Raw genomic sequence first — 18,783 nt, forward strand, 5'->3', positions numbered from 1 at the left:
CCTTTGTTGACAAAGTAACGTCTCTGCTTTTGAATATGCTATCTAGGTTGGTCATAACTTTCCTTCCAAGGAGTAAGCGTCTTTTAATTTCATGGCTGCAATCACCATCTGCAGTGATTTTGGACCCCAGAAAAATAAAGTCTGACACTGTTTCCACTGTTTCCCCATCTATTTCCCATGAAGTGATGGGACTGGATGCCATGATCTTCGTTTTCTGAATGTTGAGCTTTAAGCCAACTTTTTCACTCTCTACTTTCACTTTCATCAAGAGGCTTTTTAGTTCCTCTTCACTTTTACCGCCATAAGGGTGGTGTCATCTGCATATCTGAGGTTATTGATATTTCTCCCGGCAATCTTTACACCAGCTTGTGCTTCCTCCAGTCCAGCGTTTCTCATGATGTACTCTGCATATAAGTTAAATAAACAGGGTGACAATATACAGCCTTGACAAACTCCTTTTTCTGTTTGGAACCAGTCTATTGTTCCATGTCCAGTTCTAACTGTTTCTTCCTGACCTGCATACAAATTTCTCAAGAGGCAGATCAGGTGGTCTGGTATTCCCATCTCTTTCAGAATTTTCCACAGTTTATTGTGATCCACACAGTCAAAGGCTTTGGCATAGTCAATAAAGCAGAAATAGATGCTTTTCTGGAAGTCTCTTGCTTTTTCAATGATCCAGCGGATGTTGGCAATTTGATCTCTGGTTCCTCTGCCTTTTCTAAAACCAGCTTGACCATCAGGAAGTTCACAGTTCACATATTGCTGAAGCCTGGCTTGGAGAATTTTGAGCGTTACTTTACTAGCATGTGAGATGAGTGCAATTGTGTGGTAGTTTGAGCATTCTTTGGCATTGCCTTTCTTTGGGATTGGAATGAAAACTGACCTTTTCAGTCCTGTGGCCACTGCTGAGTTTTCCAAATTTGCTGGCATATTGAGTGCAGCACTTTCACAGGATCACCTTTCAGGATTTGGAATAGCTCCACTGGAATTCCATCACCTCCACTAGCTTTGTTCGTGGTGATGCTTTCTAAGGCCCACTTGACTTCACATTCCAGGATGTCTGGCTCTAGGTCAGTGATCACACCATCGTGATTATCCGGGTCGTGAAGATCGTTTTTGTACAGTTCTTCTGTGTATTCTTGCCATCTCTTCTTAATATCTTCTGCTTCTGTTAGGTCCATACCATTTCTGTCCTTTATCGAGCCCATCTTTGCATAAAATGTTCCTTTGGTATCTCTGATTTTCTTGAAGAGATCCCTAGTCTTTCCCATTCTGTTGTTTTCCTCTATTTCTTTGCATTGATCGCTGAAGAAGGCTTTCTTATCTCTTCTTGCTATTCTTTGGAACTCTGCATTCAGATGCTTATATCTTTCCTTTTCTCCTTTGCTTTTCGCTTCTCTTCTTTTCACAGCTATTTGTAAGGCCTCCCCGGACAGCCATTTTGCTTTTTTGTATTTCTTTTCCATGGGAATGGTCTTGATTCGTGTCTCCTGTACAATGTCACGAACCTCATTCCATAGTTCATCAGGCACTCTATCTATCAGATCTAGGCCCTTAAATCTATTTCTCACTTCCACTGTATAATCATAAGGGATTTGATTTAGGTCATACCTGAATGGTCTAGTGGTTTTCCCTACTTTCTTCAATTTCAGTCTGAATTTGGCAATAAGGAGTTCATGGTCTGAGCCACAGTCAGCTCCTGGTCTTGTTTTTTGCTGACTGTATAGAGCTTCTCCATCTTTGGCTGCAAAGAATATAATCAATCTGATTTTGACGTTGACCATCTATAGAGTCTTCTCTTGTGTTGTTGGAAGAGGGTGTTTGTTATGACCAGTGCATTTTCTTGGCAAAACTCTATTAGTCTTTGCCCTGCTTCATTCCGTATTCCAAGGCCAAATTTGCCTGTTACTCCAGGTGTTTCTTGACCTCAAGGGCAGAAGACCTCCATAGACTCTACAAGGCTGTAGACCAGGGAAGCCCTAGGGCTGAGACTAGGGCCCAGTGCTCTGGGCCTTGGGTTCCTATCTGTGATCTGAGGACTGGAATGGGTTATTTCTGAGAACTTAACCCCTCCAGTCTGTCTTCCCATCAAGATGGCTGTCAAAGCTTGTCCAGGGGGTGCCAAAAAGGGGTGAGAGCCTGCTGTGAGCCAGGCATTCAAGGCCCCTGATTTGGCCCTACCACCAGCTGGCCCTGCAGCCTCCCTTTTCCAGGGCCAGGGCCCCTCTTCAGGCCCTGTTGTCTCATATTCAATCCATCCTCCAGCCAGCAGCATAAAGAACCTCCTAAATCTCAAATCTGATCACACCTCTGCTCTGTTTTACAAGCCATCTAGGGTTTCTTGGTTGGAGCCCATGAGGCAGAGGCCAAATCTGTGGCCTGGCAATTGTGTGTTTTTGGTCCCTATTGGGACCTAGCTCTGATGACCTCTCAGCCTCACCTCCTGCAAACACAAACACTTGTGGATACCTGTGCCTTTATATCGCCAGCAGGTCTCTCAGTGGGGAACACCCTCCCCTTCCTTGTCCATAGTCCACTAAAGAATCACCTCCTCCAGGGAGCCTTCCTTGATAACCCAGGCAGGGATGGGGCCTCCTCTGTCTTCCTAGAGACCCCATCTGTCTTTCCATCAGCTGAGGCTTTTCAAGGACAAAAACCAAAGCCCAGTGAAATTCCTGCATATTGTAAGGCTCCCTGCAAATGCACGGCAAATGAATGAGTGAATAAGTGAATGAGTGGGTAGATAAGTAAAGATTGCAAGTGAGGCCATTTCTAAGCTGGCCTGTGATGAAATTATGAGTAAGAAGCACCAGTGAGTGAATACCTGCTTGCACCAGATTCTGGGCTAAGTGTTCTAGATTCATTACTACATTTGAGCCCCAGCAGTGCTGTGAGATGGGCACTGTTATCTCTATTTTATCATTAAGGACACTGGAGCTCAGAGAGGTAAAGTCACTGCAAAATAAGTTGCAGAGCCAGGATGGAAACCAGGTCTGCCAGGTACCAAGATCTGCAGAGGGAGCTGTGATGGCTGGCAGAGGGTTGGAGATGCCAGGAATGGACATTTGACTCTAACTAACCTGGACCCCACCCAGGGGTCAGGGCAGGTTTGGCGAAGTATATGGGAGTGATAGGGAGAATCAGAATAACTGGGCTTGAATAGTTCTGGGTTTTCTGGGGAGCTCTGAGAAGAGACCCATTTGGGATTGGATCCTCGTGTTTTGTATGATCAGGGTGATACTGGGGACAGCCCAGTGAGCTTTGTGTCCCCACCCTCACCTGCTCTGTGATCAACAGCCCATCCTAGTCTGTGATACAGACAACTGATGTTTTCTCAAACAAATATCATGAGCTATGTAAAGGTATCAATCCTCTCACCTACCTCCTCCAGAATTCCCCAGTTCCCACCTAAACATACATTCTGGTCGTACCATGCCTATCCAGAGCCCCACCCCAAATTCCCAGCAGAGTCCAGGCTTTTTCTTGGAAGCCAGAGATGAGGCTCCCCTCCCCCCAGCCCTGCCCAGCCTCAGCAGGAGTGACATCAAACAGAAGTTACCTCATAGTGGCCTGCTTTTACTGAAAGCCTGTGGCATCAAGGTCACTTCTGAGATTGAGATTTCCTTGTGATGGAACTCAGATAGTCACTGGTTCCCAGACCCCATCTCACCTTGAAAGACAGGTTGCCTACTGCTCTCCCCTGAGCTGGGCCCAAAGACTCCCTGTTTTACCGTGCCCGGGGCTTAACTGTATGGGTGTGAGAAATGGGGGCAGAGGGGGCAGAAGTAGAAGCAGGGCAGCAAGGACTCTTCCAGAAGCTTGATTGTGAAGGAGGAAGAAGCACAGCTGGAGAGGCACAGGTCAAGGAAGAGATGTTGCTAAGAGGAGAGCTGAGGATGGAGAGTGTTGTGGGCTGAGGGAAGGAGCTGGAAGGGGTGCAGAAATGCGGTGGGTGGGGGGCAGCCTTGTATTTATTTCTGTGACCCAGGGAGTTGAAGGAGGAGCCTCTGAAAGGCGTTCCTTTGCTCTGAAGGATGAGTTGCAGGCTGTTGGGGTTGAGAGAAGGCCCAACAAGAAAGATGGGGTGAAGTCTTGGATGAGAAGGGAGAGAGGCTGCTCTGGGACAGGCAGAAGTTTGGGAGCCCAGCCAAGCTGGGTGGCTATCCGTTCCTGGGTCTCAGGGCCCTGGGCTGAATTACATCCTTCATCCACATTTGGCTTGGCAACGCGGGGCTGAGCAGGCTGCTGGTGCCATGGATGAGGGATACGAATGGAGGAGCTGTGATCTCAGGAGTCTGGTGTCCTGCAGTGAAGGGCCAGGCTGGCAGAGGAAGGGAGAGGGGCCAAGAAGATGCTAGCCCAGTGCCGGAGGCCTCCAATTCAGAAGCCCTGGTGCAAAGGGAGTGATGGTGTGTAGGCTGGAGGCTCCTGGGGGAGAGTGGGGTAGAGCTGGGCCAGTGTAGGAGGTGGAGGAGATGGAGACCTTGGACAGGCCAGGAGGAATAAGCAGGCAGCCCAGGCCCACCCAGCCATGTCCTGTTCACCCTTCTCAGCTGGAATTGCATACAGCCTGAATCTCAACACACACTGCCAGTTAGGGGCACCTTCACGGGTCTTTACCAGCCCCCAATCCCCGACATACACACACTGCCAAGTACCTAAACAGATGTTCTGGTCGTACCATGCCTATCCAGAGCCCCACCCCAAATTCCCAGCAGAGTCCAGGCTTTTTCCTGGAAGCCACAGATGAGGCTCCCCTCCCCCCAGCCCTGCACCAGCCTCAGCAGGAGTGCTATATCGCAACTGCAGCTTGTGATATAAACACAGCCTTGAATCAGGCTCCCTATGAGCCATCAGATTTCTGTTCCTATGTCTACTCTGTTCTCAAACTAGCCCTAGAAATTCATCCATCCATCCATCCATTCAACAAATATTTGTTGAATACCTACTATATGTCAGGCACCACCCTAAGCACTGGGGATGCAAGAGTGAATAAAACATGAAAATCCCTGCCCTGATGAAGTTTATGTTCTGATGGGAGGAGATAGACAATAAGCAAACACATAAAATAATACATTTAAAGATAGTATGTGCTCCCCTGTCCAATAAACCATTGATGTCTCAAAAAAAAAAAAATAGATGATACACGCTAAGGAGAAAAATACAGCAGGAGAGGAGATGAGTGTGTGCTGGTGGGAGGTTTAGTTTTCACTGGAGTGGAGGGACAGGGCCTCACCAGGAAGATGTCATTTGAGTGACCACCTGAAGGAAGTAAGGTCTGTCCCTATGTTTTTCATACACACTCCACACACAAAAACATACTCCACAGCAAGACCCCTGTGGCACCCAGTGCCCCTCCACTCAACACCCTGAGCCTGGCAGGTGCCTGACTTTGCTCTCTTCCTCACAGGCCACCTCTCAGATGCCCACAATGGACTGTTCCTCCCACACTGGGTTGGCAACAGATGGGACCCCAGTCCCACATATGAAGGTGAGGGAAGAGGCCATGCCCCCCTCACAGTCCCCAGGCAGGGAGTGAGACACGATGGAGGCAAAGGGCTTTGTCCTCAGGTTTGGAAATGGTTATGGCCTCCTGACCTCTTGCCTGGTTTCTGGGCTGCACTACTAAGTTCCCTGGGCCTGGACATGAACCCTGGACTTGCTGGTGGGAATGAAGACCAGCTGATGAATAGACCTGGGAAAGTCTCTGCAGGGTGTCCTGAGGGATTGAGGGCAGCCAGCTTCAAGGCCCCAGAGGCAGGTTAGACTGGGGAACGGAAGCAGTGATGGGGGCAGCACTCAGGCTTGGTACGACAAAGCATATGTCTCAGTGAGTTCTCTCAAAGTGAAATGCAGTGACCTGGGAGAACAGGGGGCTTCCTGGTAGCTCAGCTGGTAAAGAATGAGCTCCCTGTCATGGGGAGTATGTGAGCAGGGGCCAGACAAGCCTGTCAAAGAGGCTTCAGGGAGCCCCTTCTCTGATGGGTGGAGGAGAGCTCTGTGTCAGATGCTCTTAAGGCCTCTCTGGCCTAGTGATCCAGAAGTCAGAGACTTATCATTGACCCCTGAGCTCTGGGGTCCAGTTGGGTCTTTTGTCTCTGCCAGGTGGGCTCAGGTGCTAGAGATGGTCAGAGTAGGGCCAGGCCAGAGGGCTGCCTTTTATGGGTAGTGAGGGGTTCCTCTGAAGTTTTCTCTGCACCCAAACCTTGCCTGTGAGAGTTGGAGACATAGTTACCTACCTTTAGGGCCTCAGTGTCTGTCTGTGAAAAGGACAGGACCATAACCTGCGGTAAACATTCAGGCAATGTGAGTGGTCTGCTTTTCCTGAGGGTCAGCGCCTGGGGGACGCAGGTAGGCTCAGAGGCGCTACTCCTGTGGCCATGACCTTAATTCCCCGTGACAAGTCTTCTATGTCATCAGCCAAGATAAAGATTTGATTTTATTGTTTTATTTTATTTTGCCAGGCAGCACCAAGGACAGAGCCCTGAGGCTCATCTCTACAGACTGGTCCACTCATCTGACATTTGCCAGTGCCTCTTGGGAGCTGGAGCCTGTGCTAGACTCTGGGGCCACAAAGGGAAAGCAGACCTTGTCCCCAGTCCCTAACGAAGCTAGGGAAATGAGGGTGTCTGGCTAACATTGTCCCTTGAGTTGTTCTTCTTTTCTGTCCTGACTTCCTGGTCTCCATTCCTTTGTCCTATCTCAGGCCACTGAGTTCCTGAGAGACAGGATGGAGTTGTGGATTTACTGTATACTTTGAGAAAATTCCTGATCTCTCTGGCTTCAGTTTTCCTGTAGGGAAAATATCACCTCTCTTCCTGAGCATAGACTTTATCATTATTCAGATCTGTGTACAACCCCTGGCTCACCTCTGACTCACCATGTCACCTTGGGCAAGTCACCAGTCTTCTCAAAGCCCATTTCCTTGTCTTGTAAAATGTGGATAAACAGCTCACCACACAGGGCTGTCATAAGAGTGAAAGAGATCCTGCCACAAAAGCACTTAGCTGTGTGGCTGGCACCTTCTGGGTAGCCAAGAAGCTATAGCAGTAAAGTTGTTTGGGAAAATGAGGCTTGGGGAGGTGAAGTGACCTGCCCAGGATCACACAGCAACTGAGTGATGAGTCTAAGACGAGACCCTGGATTTCTGCCTTTCTAGTTTCCTTCTCAGGAGATATTGAGATGACTGGTCACTCCAGAAGCTAATGGAAGAGGGGCTCTCCTCATGGAAAATGAATGGTGGTGGGGAGCTCCTGGCTGCCCTCATGGAATCCAGGCGGGACCTGACAGTCCCTCAGTCGCTGCCTGCCCCTCTGCTGGTATCCTTCAGGCTCATGGCCAGTTCCAGCCTCCACTGCAGGAATATTAGGATTCTAAGGCCAAAGCTATAAAGATGGGCTGTTGGGGGCAGCCCATGGGGAGGGGAGGCAGCAGGGTGCAGGACTGTAGACTGTAGGCAGGACTCCTGATTTTAAGTGACAATCCTAGGTTAAACAGACTGAAGCATAAGGGGAACATATTAGCTCATGCCTTCGAAAAGTCAAGTACAAGGAAAAGCTCCAGGCATAGCTGGAATCAGGTGCTCGAAGGTGTTCTCAGGAACGCCTCTGTGTGTTCCCACCTCTCAACTCTGCCATCCCTTGGCTTTATTTTGGACAGTCTCCTCCCTAGTGGTAGTATCTTCAGTTTGTAGGATAGTGCCAGGCACACAGTTAACCTGGCTCCAGCAGCTCCAGGCTCTGGAGCAAACCCACTGGGAGACCTCACTCCTTTCCAGTGTTCTAGCAAACACTCCAGAACTGGAGGCACCCAGTGAAGGTTGCCCATCCACCCCTGAGCTAGTTACAGGGCCTGAGGAGCCCACTCTTGTCTCATTGGCAGACCTAGGTCACAGGCCTTTCACTCCCAGATCCTCAAGGCTCCAGGGAAAGAAGGAGGGAAGGCTGTCATCATGAGAGGGGTCTGGGAATTAGGTGGGAGAAACTACAGAGGAGCAGAACCATGATGGCCTGCAAGACAAGCCAGACAGCTGGACCCAGGCCGTTTCTTCCCCAGTGGACTAGAGCCTGGCGATCTGGGAGGATAAGTGGGTTTTGAAGGTACTAGTGGGGGCTGTCAACCATGTGCACCTTTGCAGCTAAACAGCAGGGTCCTTCATGAAGGGAGATCCAAGTGGCGCACCTCCATGGGGAGATTTTAAAAGTGGGACAGCCTGGGGGGGTCCAGGCAAGAATAAAAGACACTCTCACACTGGCACTAGGGAAGAGGGCTTACTGAAAGGTCCTGGAATCTCCCAGAACCCTGGTCGGGAGGTGCTGCAGCCCCCATGGGCATGGACTTGGAAAGTCGGCTGTTATGGACTCTCCTTCTTCTGGCAGGGGTTGTCTGTTGCAGCTGGCTCTCTGGGCTGTGCTCTGTGGCATAGTTCCTCACCCCAAGACTGCCTGTGACTTCTCAGCTCTGTGCCCACCAGGTCACCATGATCTCAGACCTCCTCATACACACACGTGCCTAAGGGAGAACCTCTTGCTAACTTTGCCAGGCCTCAGCTTCCTCATCTGCAAAGTGGGGTTGGTAACTGTGAAGAGTAAATGAGATGATGGCGTGTGAAGTACTGGTAACTCTGAAGAGTAAATAAGAGAATGGCTTGTGAAGTATTGTTGCACAATAAGAACATCTGTCCAGACTGTGGTGGGGATTACATGAGCTCACAGATGGGCAGCTGGGGCCTGTGCATAGTCAAGCTGCAGGAGAGCCAAGTTTCTTCTTTACTCAACCTGTAGAGGCCAGAGAAAGACTAGAAGCAGCAGCTTCAACTCCCCAATTCCCCAAAGCTGTGGCTTCCCCTTCCTTACATTCAAAATGACTATTTCAGTTCCAGCTTTAATCTCTGTTTAGCAGGAGGCGAGAAGGGGAAGTGGGAAAAGAAAAATCAAGTTCCCTTCCCTCTGTGTGCCATCCTCCTGACAAGTTTTGCCTGCTTTTAAAGACAGCTTGATCCCACAGGTGAGACCAAAACCCCTCCAGGAGGGGTTGGCTGTGCCCCGGCCCACTGTTCTTTCAGTGCCAGGGAGGAACGGACCTCAGGAACGTAGCCATTTATCTAGTGACAACTCAGGCTCAGAGAGGGTACATGGCTCACTCTGGGTCACACAGCAAGTTGGTGATGGATCCCAGCTTGTCTGACTCCTCAAGGGAAGGAAGCTGGGTCTTGATCTCTGTCATCCTGTGCCCTTGCTGCTAAGCTCACAGACCTGGGACGGGGAGGGTGGGGGGTGGGTGGGACAGGCAGAAAAGGGGGGTTTCCAGGCCTTGTTTCCCAGAAGGCAGGCAGGCCAAGGTTAGGAGGCCTCTTCCCTTGTCCAGCCTAGTCTGAGCTGGCTCCTGGCCGTCTGGCAGGTGGTGACTCAGGCTTCCAGCTCTTGCCTCTGGCCAGCAGGCCGCCTCATCCTTTCCCGATAAGAGGGCCTTGGGGCGAGGTTTGCAATGGGATGAGACTACAGAGTCATCAAAAAGGGTATCTCGAGACCCCAGGATCCAAGGGGCCCAAGGAGCTTCAACCCACCAGTTTTTTTCTTATGTCTAAACTGGATTGCTTCTGCTACAGGCAGAGACCAACCCCAGGCATTGTCGTTTGAACTGAAAGTAGGAAAGGGCAGAGATAGTCCCCTCCGAGGGGTGAGGGACTTCAGTGTTTCCACCAAGAGCGTACATGGAGTGGAGCTGGGCGGTGAATGCTTGGTGTCTGGGAGACACTCCCTGGGCCTCTTCCTCAGCTGGAGGGCTCAGCCCTGGCTCTGGGCCCTGCCAGTGTCCCCATTGTCTCCTGAGAGTCACCTCACCCAGGTGGGGGATCTGAGAACAAGGCTGGAGCTTGTCCGGGCATGAGTGGGAGAAGGGCTGGGGCATGGGTCAGGAGGAATTGAAGTTGGGAACCCAGTCCTGAGGTTGCTCAGCTCCAGCCCCAGGGGCCAGGCTCCCGCAGTGTGGAGACCTGCCTCCAGACCTCGTCTTAGGGCAGCTGTCCGAAGGCGGCAGGTTGACTAGCCTGGGTAGTCTCCTGGCGCCATCTACTGGCGCCATCTCCTGGCCAGAGGCCCTCAGTGCTGGGAAGACAGGGAATTCTCTGGCGGGACCATCTAAGCCAGGGCTTTGGGCGAACAATGGAAAAGGTGGCTGTATAGTGAGAAAGACCTTGTTGAAATGCCACCAGTCTGGGACTAGCCTTCCTGAGTCTTAGTTCCTTAATTGGTAAAATGGAGAGAATAATTTCCACCACTACCTGCCCAGAATGGCAGATAGAACATCCAGCACACGGTGAGCAGTGAAGAAATGAAAGATACCTGGTGCCGATGACCCAGATATCCTTGGAGACTGGGGTGCTCTAAGGGAGCCCAGAGCTGGGCTTGGAATGGATTCATTCCATTAACAAACGTTTATTAAGTACTTATTGTGTGCTAGGGCCGCTCACATACAGAGTTTCATTTAATTCTTACAACAGCTTGTGTGGTAGGTCCAATGAACACTCCCATTTTACAGATGAGAAAACTATAAGGAAGGATAAATGGGATGATTCAGAGACAGTGAGTGAAAGTGTCCCAGGCAGAGGAAGCAGCATGCAATGGGCCTAGGGGCTGGAAAGCCTGGTGGGGAAAGCCTGGTGGTGGCACCTGGGCTCTGCTTGAGGTTTTGTGACAGGCCACCCTTCCTCATGCTTCCCAACTGGTCCCCTCTTCACACAACTTATCCCGTGCTCTGGTTGCAATATTTTTTCTTCATTTCTCACATCCTGCCTGGGTTACCCTCTTCATTCTGTGTGTCCAGGTCGTCTCCACCCTTTAAAGCCCAGCAGCAGACATGCCTTCTCCAGAAGCCCTTCCAGGTGGACCCATGACCCCTAAGACCTGAACTCTCCCTCCTAGGCCCACCCAGAGGGCAGGAACTGAGACCCAAGCCCTATCCTGGGGCTGACACCTTCAGAAGTGCTTGGAGCTGCTCCCATTGTTGGGACAGACACCCTGGTCTGGGCTGGGGGTGACCGCGGGAGGTCATCCTGGGAATCCAGCAGTGCTAGACTGAAGGCCAGGCGTCGTTACCCTCCTGAGCTCCAGCACAGCACAGATCAGACCAGGACATCCACCCGCTCAGCTGGCACAAGCGACCTCCTAGCACAAGCTTGAATAAGCTTGTGCACAACTGACCAAGTGTTTTGTTTTTAAATATCTATTTATTTATTTGGTTGCACTGAGCTTAGTTGCGGCACGCAGGATCTCCACTGCAGCATGCAGGATCTTTGGCTATGGCACGGGGCTCTCTAGAGCACGCAGGCTCAGTGCTTGCTACGCTCCGGCTTAGCTGCCCCATGGCATGTGGAATCTTAGCTCCCCAATCAGGGGGTTGAACCCACATCCCCTGTGGATTGGAAGGCAGATTCTCAACCACTGGACCACCAGGGAGGTCCCTGAGCAAGTGTTTATTGGCAGTTCAAACCTGAATTTTCTCAGTTTGGTCTAAACTTTTGGCCCTGCCAGAGTCACACAGTGAGTCGGCACCAAGATAGAATGAGAACCTGGACCTCAAACTCCTGAGCAGGGATCGTCCTCTGCACCATTCTGTCCCTGCTTCCCTATTTGCCTCCTCTGCTCCAAATGAAAGCCTGTCTCCTCCAGGTCACCCCCTGAGTACTGTCTCCACCACCAGAGCTGGCCCCCTCGGGACATCAAGGAGCCATAGCTCCTCCTCTGATTGTCCTAATAGCTGGTTGGGTGGTGAGGAGCAGCCAGGGAAGGGCTGGCACAGGCAGGGAGAATGCACCCAGATAAGTTCTTGGGGCATCAACTCTACCCCCACAACCTATACCCCTCAATCCCAGGGAGCTCTGGGCCTATAGTGTTAAAGGGACTAGTGACTGCTACATGGGGGAATGTGGGAGGATCTGATGGCATATAGTCGCTTAACGCATGCTTGTGAAGAGAGGGAAAGAGGAAGGGAGAAGGTGGCTGAGTAAGTGAGTGCCTAGGTGGATTATCAGGAGTGAGCTATTGAATGAATGAAGAAAGGGGGGATAAGATTGGGATTGAGCCTATCCACTATTGATACTATGTGTAAAATCGGTAACTGATGAGAACATACTGTGTAGCACAGGGAACTCTACCTAACACATTGTGATTACCTGAATGGACGCGAGTCCAAAAGGGAGGAGATACACGTATACATATGGCTGATTCGTTTTGCTGTACTGTGGAAACTAACACAACATTGCAAAGCAACTGTACTCTAATAAAAATTAATTTAAAAATCTAAAAATATCACCACCCCCCCCACCAAAAAAAAAGAATGGAGGGATGGGTGGAGGAGTGACCCAAAAGATGAGTCTGGGTATTACAGCTGAAGTGTTAGTCGCTCAGTTGTGTCCAGCTCTTTGCAACCCCATGGACTATAGCCTGCCAGGCTCCTCTGTCCATGGAGTTCTCCAGGTAAGAATACCGGAGTGGGTTGCCATGCCCTCCTCCAGGGGGATCTTCCTGACCCAGGGGTTGAATCTGGGTCTCCTGCTTTGCAGGCAGACTTTATCTTCTGGGCCAGCAGGAAAACCCCTCTTTAGGGGTTAAAGAGGGCCCGAAAGTTCTGTAATCACCAAACTACTTATCTGATAGATGAGAAGACTGAGAGAGGGCCGAGGAGAAAGGAAGCTGCCAGATCTGTGGGGCTGGCCTTCCACCAGCAGTCTCTGTCCTCTCCCCCTCTCTCTGCATCCTCATCACCCAGTTTCTTCTGCTGGGGTGAGGAGGGTTCCGGGAAACAGAGCTTTTCTCCGCCTCCCTGCTCCTTAGATTCAGTTTCCATCAGGCTTTGGTGTGGAGGGTGGCGGGGAGGGGGCAGCCCCCGCAGGGACTATTTCAGTCAGAGACAGACGTGGCAGGAAACAGAGGAAGCTGCCCTTTCGGAGGTGTTACAGCCCAGGCCAAGAGCAGAAGAGTGGAGAGCTTCGTGTCTGGCCTCCCCTTGAGCCAACATACTTGGGGCTACTAAGGCGTGCGTTTCGGGGACAGGAGGCTGTATGTGAGTATTGGCGCTTCTTGGGGGCCGTGGGCCAGGGCAGAGAAGGGGGCAGGCAGGCAGGCTGGGTCCAGCACTGACCTCAAGAAGATCCAAGATTTGGGCAGGGTGGGTGGGCAGAGAGGAAGGGACTCCACCCACCTGGGGGATCAGAAAAAGGAAAAAGTAAGCTTAAATCTGGAGCTTGATGGACACTGGGTTTTGACAAACAGAGATGGGTTAAATGGCATTTTGTGTGGAGGGCACAGCAAAGATGGGGAGGCTGAAGAGGAAGTCTGGATCTGTGGCTGTGGATGGCTGTGTGGCGGTCTTGGGCTCTTGATAACTGTGTGGCAGGAGAGGAAGCAGCAGAGTGAAGCATTTCATCTGGGTGCAGAGCTGAGGTCCTGGTGAAGCTGGAGGGCTCAGCAGGAGCCTAAATGTCAGGACAAGAGCTTGAGTTTTTCTCCAAAGGGCCAAGGGATCCAGAGAAGGCGAGCACCCATTATAAAGCACCACGCACCACACCCCACACACATACCCACACGCACACACGCTGCAAACAGAGCGGCTGGAGCCCAGGAAGAGGCTGGGGTGTGGGCTGGTCCAGGGCACAGGACCCAAGAGTGAGTGACAGATGTGAGGGCCCAAAAGAGCCTACGTCAGCCGCGGCCTAGAGGCAGGGACCACACAAGCCCTCCCTGGGGACCGGCTTTTGCCGGGAAGTGGAAGAACTGCTCCCCCCGCCCAGGTCCTCAGAGGCCCAGCAGATAAGGAAGCCAGGGTGACAGTCTGGCCCATCTTTCCTGGATCTCCTCGAGCAGCCCCTGCCTCCTTCCAAGAGGACCAGTCTTGCCAGGGAGTGGGAGGCAGAAAACACCCAGAGCAGGAGTGGGATGAACCGGGAGATTGGGACCGACACTACTATGTATAAAATAGATAACTAATGAGAACCTACTGTATGACACAGGGAACTCTACTCAGTGCTCTGTGGTGACCTAGATGGGAAGGAAATCCGGAAAAGAGTAGACTTATGTTTACATATGACTGATTCACTTTGCTGTACAGCAAGAAACTAACCCACCATTGTAAAAATTAATTAAAGAGGGAAAAAAAAACACGCCTGGAAACTCCAGTCACCTGAGTCAGAAGGCTGTCTCTCAGGGTGGTGTCTGAGGGCAACAGACCTCCCCAAAGAGAGCTCAGGGGCGCAGCACAGTTCCTTCTGCCCAGTTCCTCCTCCTCACCACGACCTTCTGCCGGCCTCTGGGACTCTGCCTGCTCCCACTTCCTCCCCACCTGGGGTGACCCCGGGGGCCTCTCACCCCTCTCCACCCATGCAAATCTTCTTCAACCACCAGGGACTTACTCCACCCTTCATCCTTCTCTGGAAATGTCCTCTATCCTATGTCTCACACTGGTCTCCCCCTTCAGATTAATATGTGAATATGAATACGTATATGTGTATGCATGTATCTGTTTCTGTATCCACCTATCTACATTATACGCTGTGCCCCATGCAGTGAGCAAGTAGTGAGTGCCCATTAAATGTCTGGCATGTGAAAACATGAATACTGGAGTAGATAGCCTTTCCCTTCTCCAGGGGATCTTCCCAACCCAGGGATCAAACCCAGGTCTCCTGCATTGCAGGCGGATTCTTTACCAGCTGAGCCACAAGGAAAGCCCCACGTGAAAACAGGAGAATGAGAGAATGGCCGGAACAAATGAATGAAGAGATGAATGAATGAACTTTCTCTTGCCTGAACTAATCTTGACTTCTTGGCAACAGTGGGGGGACCACTGTACTTCCTCCTCTGGCCTCCGCCTTGTGCTTAACTGGTTAGCTGGGTGCCCCACACTCCCAGCACATGGACTGTAGCCCTAGGAAGAATGTTTGATAATTAAAGGTGATGTGGGATACAGACTAGAGAATCCAAGCATCATCATTTTTCAGTTACCTAAAATCTGGGTAACTTTGATTTCATGGAAATCAAATTTTAAGTTGGGATAAATTAGTTTGGGGAGTTACATTTTACTCTAATATAACTTTTAAAAATCTTATAACTTTATTAGGTATATTCACATTAAGAGTAGCTCACACTTGCTTGTGCCAGGCACTGATCCTCATGACAAGCCTATGAGGCGGGTCCTGTATTATCTCTTTTTATAGATAGGGAAGCCAAGCACAGGGGTTCACTAATGGGCCTAAGGCCACACAGCTCATATGTGGCAGAGCTGGTATTTGAACCTGGACGTCTGGACCGGAGCCCACATGCTTGGCTTCAACCCTCTATTGCTCCTGAGTGTATTGGCAGGACTTCATGTTTTTTCTGGGCCTCAGTTTCTCTCATCTGTAAAATAAGAAGAGGGGATGATTTGAGTCACTATCCCAAAGGTTTTCCTTTATAGGACCATTGGATTAAAGTTGTGAATTCTCTCTGGACGTCAATAAATATGGAAATGCCATTGGGGAGGTAAGTATCAACAAGTCAGACTGATCCCAAAAGGGGACCTCTTAAAACTTTTGTGCAGCTGGCTGCCCCAAAACTCAGCCTGAAGGGACGAGTGGAAGGACAAGGTGTAGAATACAAAAGCATGGCATGGCATTTACTAAGCATACCGTGTATCAGGTCTATAACCGTTTTACTGACAAGCACACAGGCCCAGCTAAGGCAAGCAACATTTCGTAGGTAGAACAGCATAGAAGTAGAGGAGCCAGGATTTGAACCAGGCCTGCCTAGCTCTGAAGCTAGATTTATAAGCTTTCAACTCCAGGTCCATGGGTCACGCTAAGTTGCCTCCTCTTAGACAGGCAGTTGGGTTCTGGCTCTGACTCTCCTAACTCTCTGAGATTGAGCAGCCAGTGCCCCTAACTGTGCCTGGATTTTCCTCTCTGTAAAGTAGCTGTAGACTTCGTAGGTCCCCCAGCCATTTGCCTTTGTGGGGAAACTCTTTTCTCTGTGGCCACCAGAGGGCACTGTGGCCTCAATGGCTTCATCAGACCCGCCTTTGTAGCCTCAAGTCCAGTAGAAGGACATAGGGAACTCTTAAATCACCTCCTTTATAACTGAGCACGCATACACACAGATCACCACCTTCCCCCCATTTTACAGATAAGTAGACTGCAACCAAAAGAAGGACCATGGATTTGGAAGATGGAGTCCAGGCTGAGAAGGTGAGCACAGCCCTTAGCCCAGAAGTGTGACATTCTGCTAATATTGATTAATTAATTAACAGGGTCTTCCCTGCCCCAGTCCCCAGTTTGGGCTCTCAGACACAGACCTGGCACTTCTCCTTAAGAGCTTTTCAGTCTGTGGGAAAGAGATAGACAGGCAGGCCCACCATGACTACTATTCCCAAACTCCAGGGAGCCCAGGGAAGCCCTGACTAGCATGATTTAGCACCTCTGACTATATGACATCCTGAGAGATGGGTGCATCATCCCCCCATTTTCAGATGGGAAAACTGAGACTCAGGTAAGGTATTAATATACCATGTCACTCGACCAAAGTCATATCACTAGTAAGTAGCAGAAAGTGAAAAATGAAAGTGTTAGTCACTCAGTCGTGTCTGACCCTTTGCAACCCCATGGACTATAGCCTGCCAGGCCCCTCTGTCCATGGGATTCTTCAGGCAAGAATGGAGTGGGTAGCCATTCCCTTCTCCTGGGGATCTTCCCCACCCAAGGATTGAACCTGAGTCTCCTGAACTGCAAGCAGATTCTTCCCTGTCTGAACCACCAGGGAAGCCCAGTTGGGATTCAAACCAAAGTCTGTCTCTCTCCTCTTACAGAGGAGCCATTTGACTAGCATTTTGAAGGATGAATAGACATTCATCAGGAAGGTTGGTGGGAAATGAATATTATGGAAAGAAAATGAATTGGATTTCTCTCAAGTTTGAGCTTTATTGTATTCCGGATTTTGTGAAAGTAAGGGCTATGAGGGGCTTTGGTGGGGTGGTGAGTATCGGAGATGGTCCAGGTGGGAAAATCAAGGCCCAGAGAGGGACAGGGGCCTACTGGGTGGTCCACGAGTGTGGTCACTGATGGATCGTGTGTTGCTTCCCCAGCCTCTCTGGATGTAGGAAGCCCAGGTGAACAGGCATGGCATGGGACAATGGCACAGGCCAGGCCCTGGACGCGCCGCCCACCAACTGCGTCTACCGAGAGAACTTCAAGCACCTGCTGCTGCCGCCTGTTTACTCGGCGGTGCTGGCAGTGGGCCTGCCCCTGAACGCCTGTGTCATCGCCCAGATCTGCACATCCCGCCGGGCCCTGACCCGCACAGCTGTGTACACCCTGAACCTGGCCCTGGCTGACCTGCTGTATGCCTGCTCCCTGCCCCTGCTCATCTACAACTACGCCCAAGGTGACCACTGGCCCTTCGGAGACCTCACCTGCCGCCTGGTCCGCTTCCTCTTCTATGCCAACCTCCACGGCAGCATCCTCTTTCTCACCTGCATCAGCTTCCAGCGTTACCTAGGCATCTGCCACCCTCTGGCCCCCTGGCACAAGCGTGGGGGCCGCCGGGCTGCCTGGCTAGTGTGTGGAGCTGTATGGCTGGCCGTGACAACCCAGTGCCTGCCCACTGCCCTCTTTGCCTCCACAGGAATCCAGCGGAACCGCACAGTCTGCTATGACCTGAGTCCGCCCGCCCTGGCCACCCGCTACATGCCCTATGGCATGACCCTTACGGTCATCGGCTTCCTGCTGCCCTTTGTCGCCCTTCTGGCCTGCTACTGCTGCCTGGCCCGTCGTCTGTGCCGCCAGGATGGCCCAGCAGGGCCAGTGGCCCAGGAGCGGCGTGGCAAGGCAGCCCGCATGGCTGTGGTGGTGGCAGCTGCCTTTGCCATCAGCTTCCTGCCTTTCCACATCACCAAGACAGCCTATCTGGCGGTGCGCTCTACACCTGGTGTCTCCTGCCCTGTGCTGGAGGCCTTTGCAGCAGCCTACAAGGGCACACGGCCCTTTGCCAGTGCCAACAGCGTGCTGGATCCCATCCTTTTCTACTTCACCCAGAAGAAGTTCCGCCAGCGACCACACAAGCTGCTACAGAAACTCACGGCCAAGTGGCAGCGACAGGGTCGCTGAGTCCACCAGGGCAGGACGCCTGGGGGCAGGGCAACCATTCTGTTTGCCACTGTGACTGGGGCACCCGAAGCTCCACCAGCTCCAAAGCATGCAGAGAATTAGAGTTTAGCCCAGATGGGCATAGACTGAGGCCCTCACAGACCCCAAAACTTCAACAACTATTTATTAAACCCTTTTTCTGGACCAGGCTCCACGGGTACAGAGAGAGACAAGCCTGGGCCTGTTTCTCCAGAAGGCTCCAAGAAGCCATGGAGAATTCAGAAGTCATGTTAAGCTTCTCACAAAAATACAGTATAACATGTACTATGATTGAGGAATATGCTGCATACTTTGGAGTCATCAATAAAGGGAGTAAAAGAAGATGGGAGATGGAAGTGAGAGCTTCTGGGAAGGGCCATTTGACCTGGGTTTTGAAGGATGAATATGAGCTGTTTGGGGTATGTGCTATGTTCTATTCATTCAGTATATCTTTACTGACACCTTGTGCTTGGGCCTGATTTGGTTCCAGGCCCCCAGAAGAACCATCTCGAGCCCAGCTCCATACAAGCTCTCAGTTACTGGAGGTACAGACACTGATACAGTCATGCCAAGACTGTGACAGAGGGAGGCGTGGCTGGGGGGCAGGGGTGCCCAGAGGATGCCCATGACCCAGTCTA

The 18,783-nt window shown here is 51.2% G+C and overlaps 1 protein-coding gene across 8 annotated transcripts in view; it reads left to right on the forward strand.

Moving 5' to 3' along the window:
* Positions 1-18,487, forward strand: part of P2RY6 (pyrimidinergic receptor P2Y6) — an 80,408-nt gene extending 61,921 nt beyond the window's left edge. For 5 of the 8 annotated variants that reach the window (XM_086340685.1, XM_086340682.1, XM_086340681.1 and 2 more), the window contains 3 exons: positions 15,448-15,512; positions 16,152-16,213; positions 17,107-18,487. In XM_086340685.1, the coding sequence (XP_086196811.1) occupies positions 17,141-18,127 (987 nt within the window). In that variant the 5' untranslated portion in view covers positions 15,448-15,512; positions 16,152-16,213; positions 17,107-17,140 and the 3' untranslated portion in view covers positions 18,128-18,487. Of the gene's footprint in view, positions 1-12,837; positions 13,063-15,447; positions 15,513-16,151; positions 16,214-17,106 lie in introns of those variants that run through there. The other 3 variants (XM_086340688.1, XM_086340689.1, XM_086340686.1) reach the window with 3 other exon arrangements.
* Positions 18,488-18,783: the final 296 nt, after the last annotated feature.

The sequence above is a fragment of the Bos grunniens genome, chromosome 15 (genome assembly GCF_055505025.1).
Source record: "Bos grunniens cultivar Pamir isolate PY7600 chromosome 15, Bosgru_T2T1.0, whole genome shotgun sequence".
NCBI lineage: Eukaryota > Metazoa > Chordata > Mammalia > Artiodactyla > Bovidae > Bos > Bos grunniens.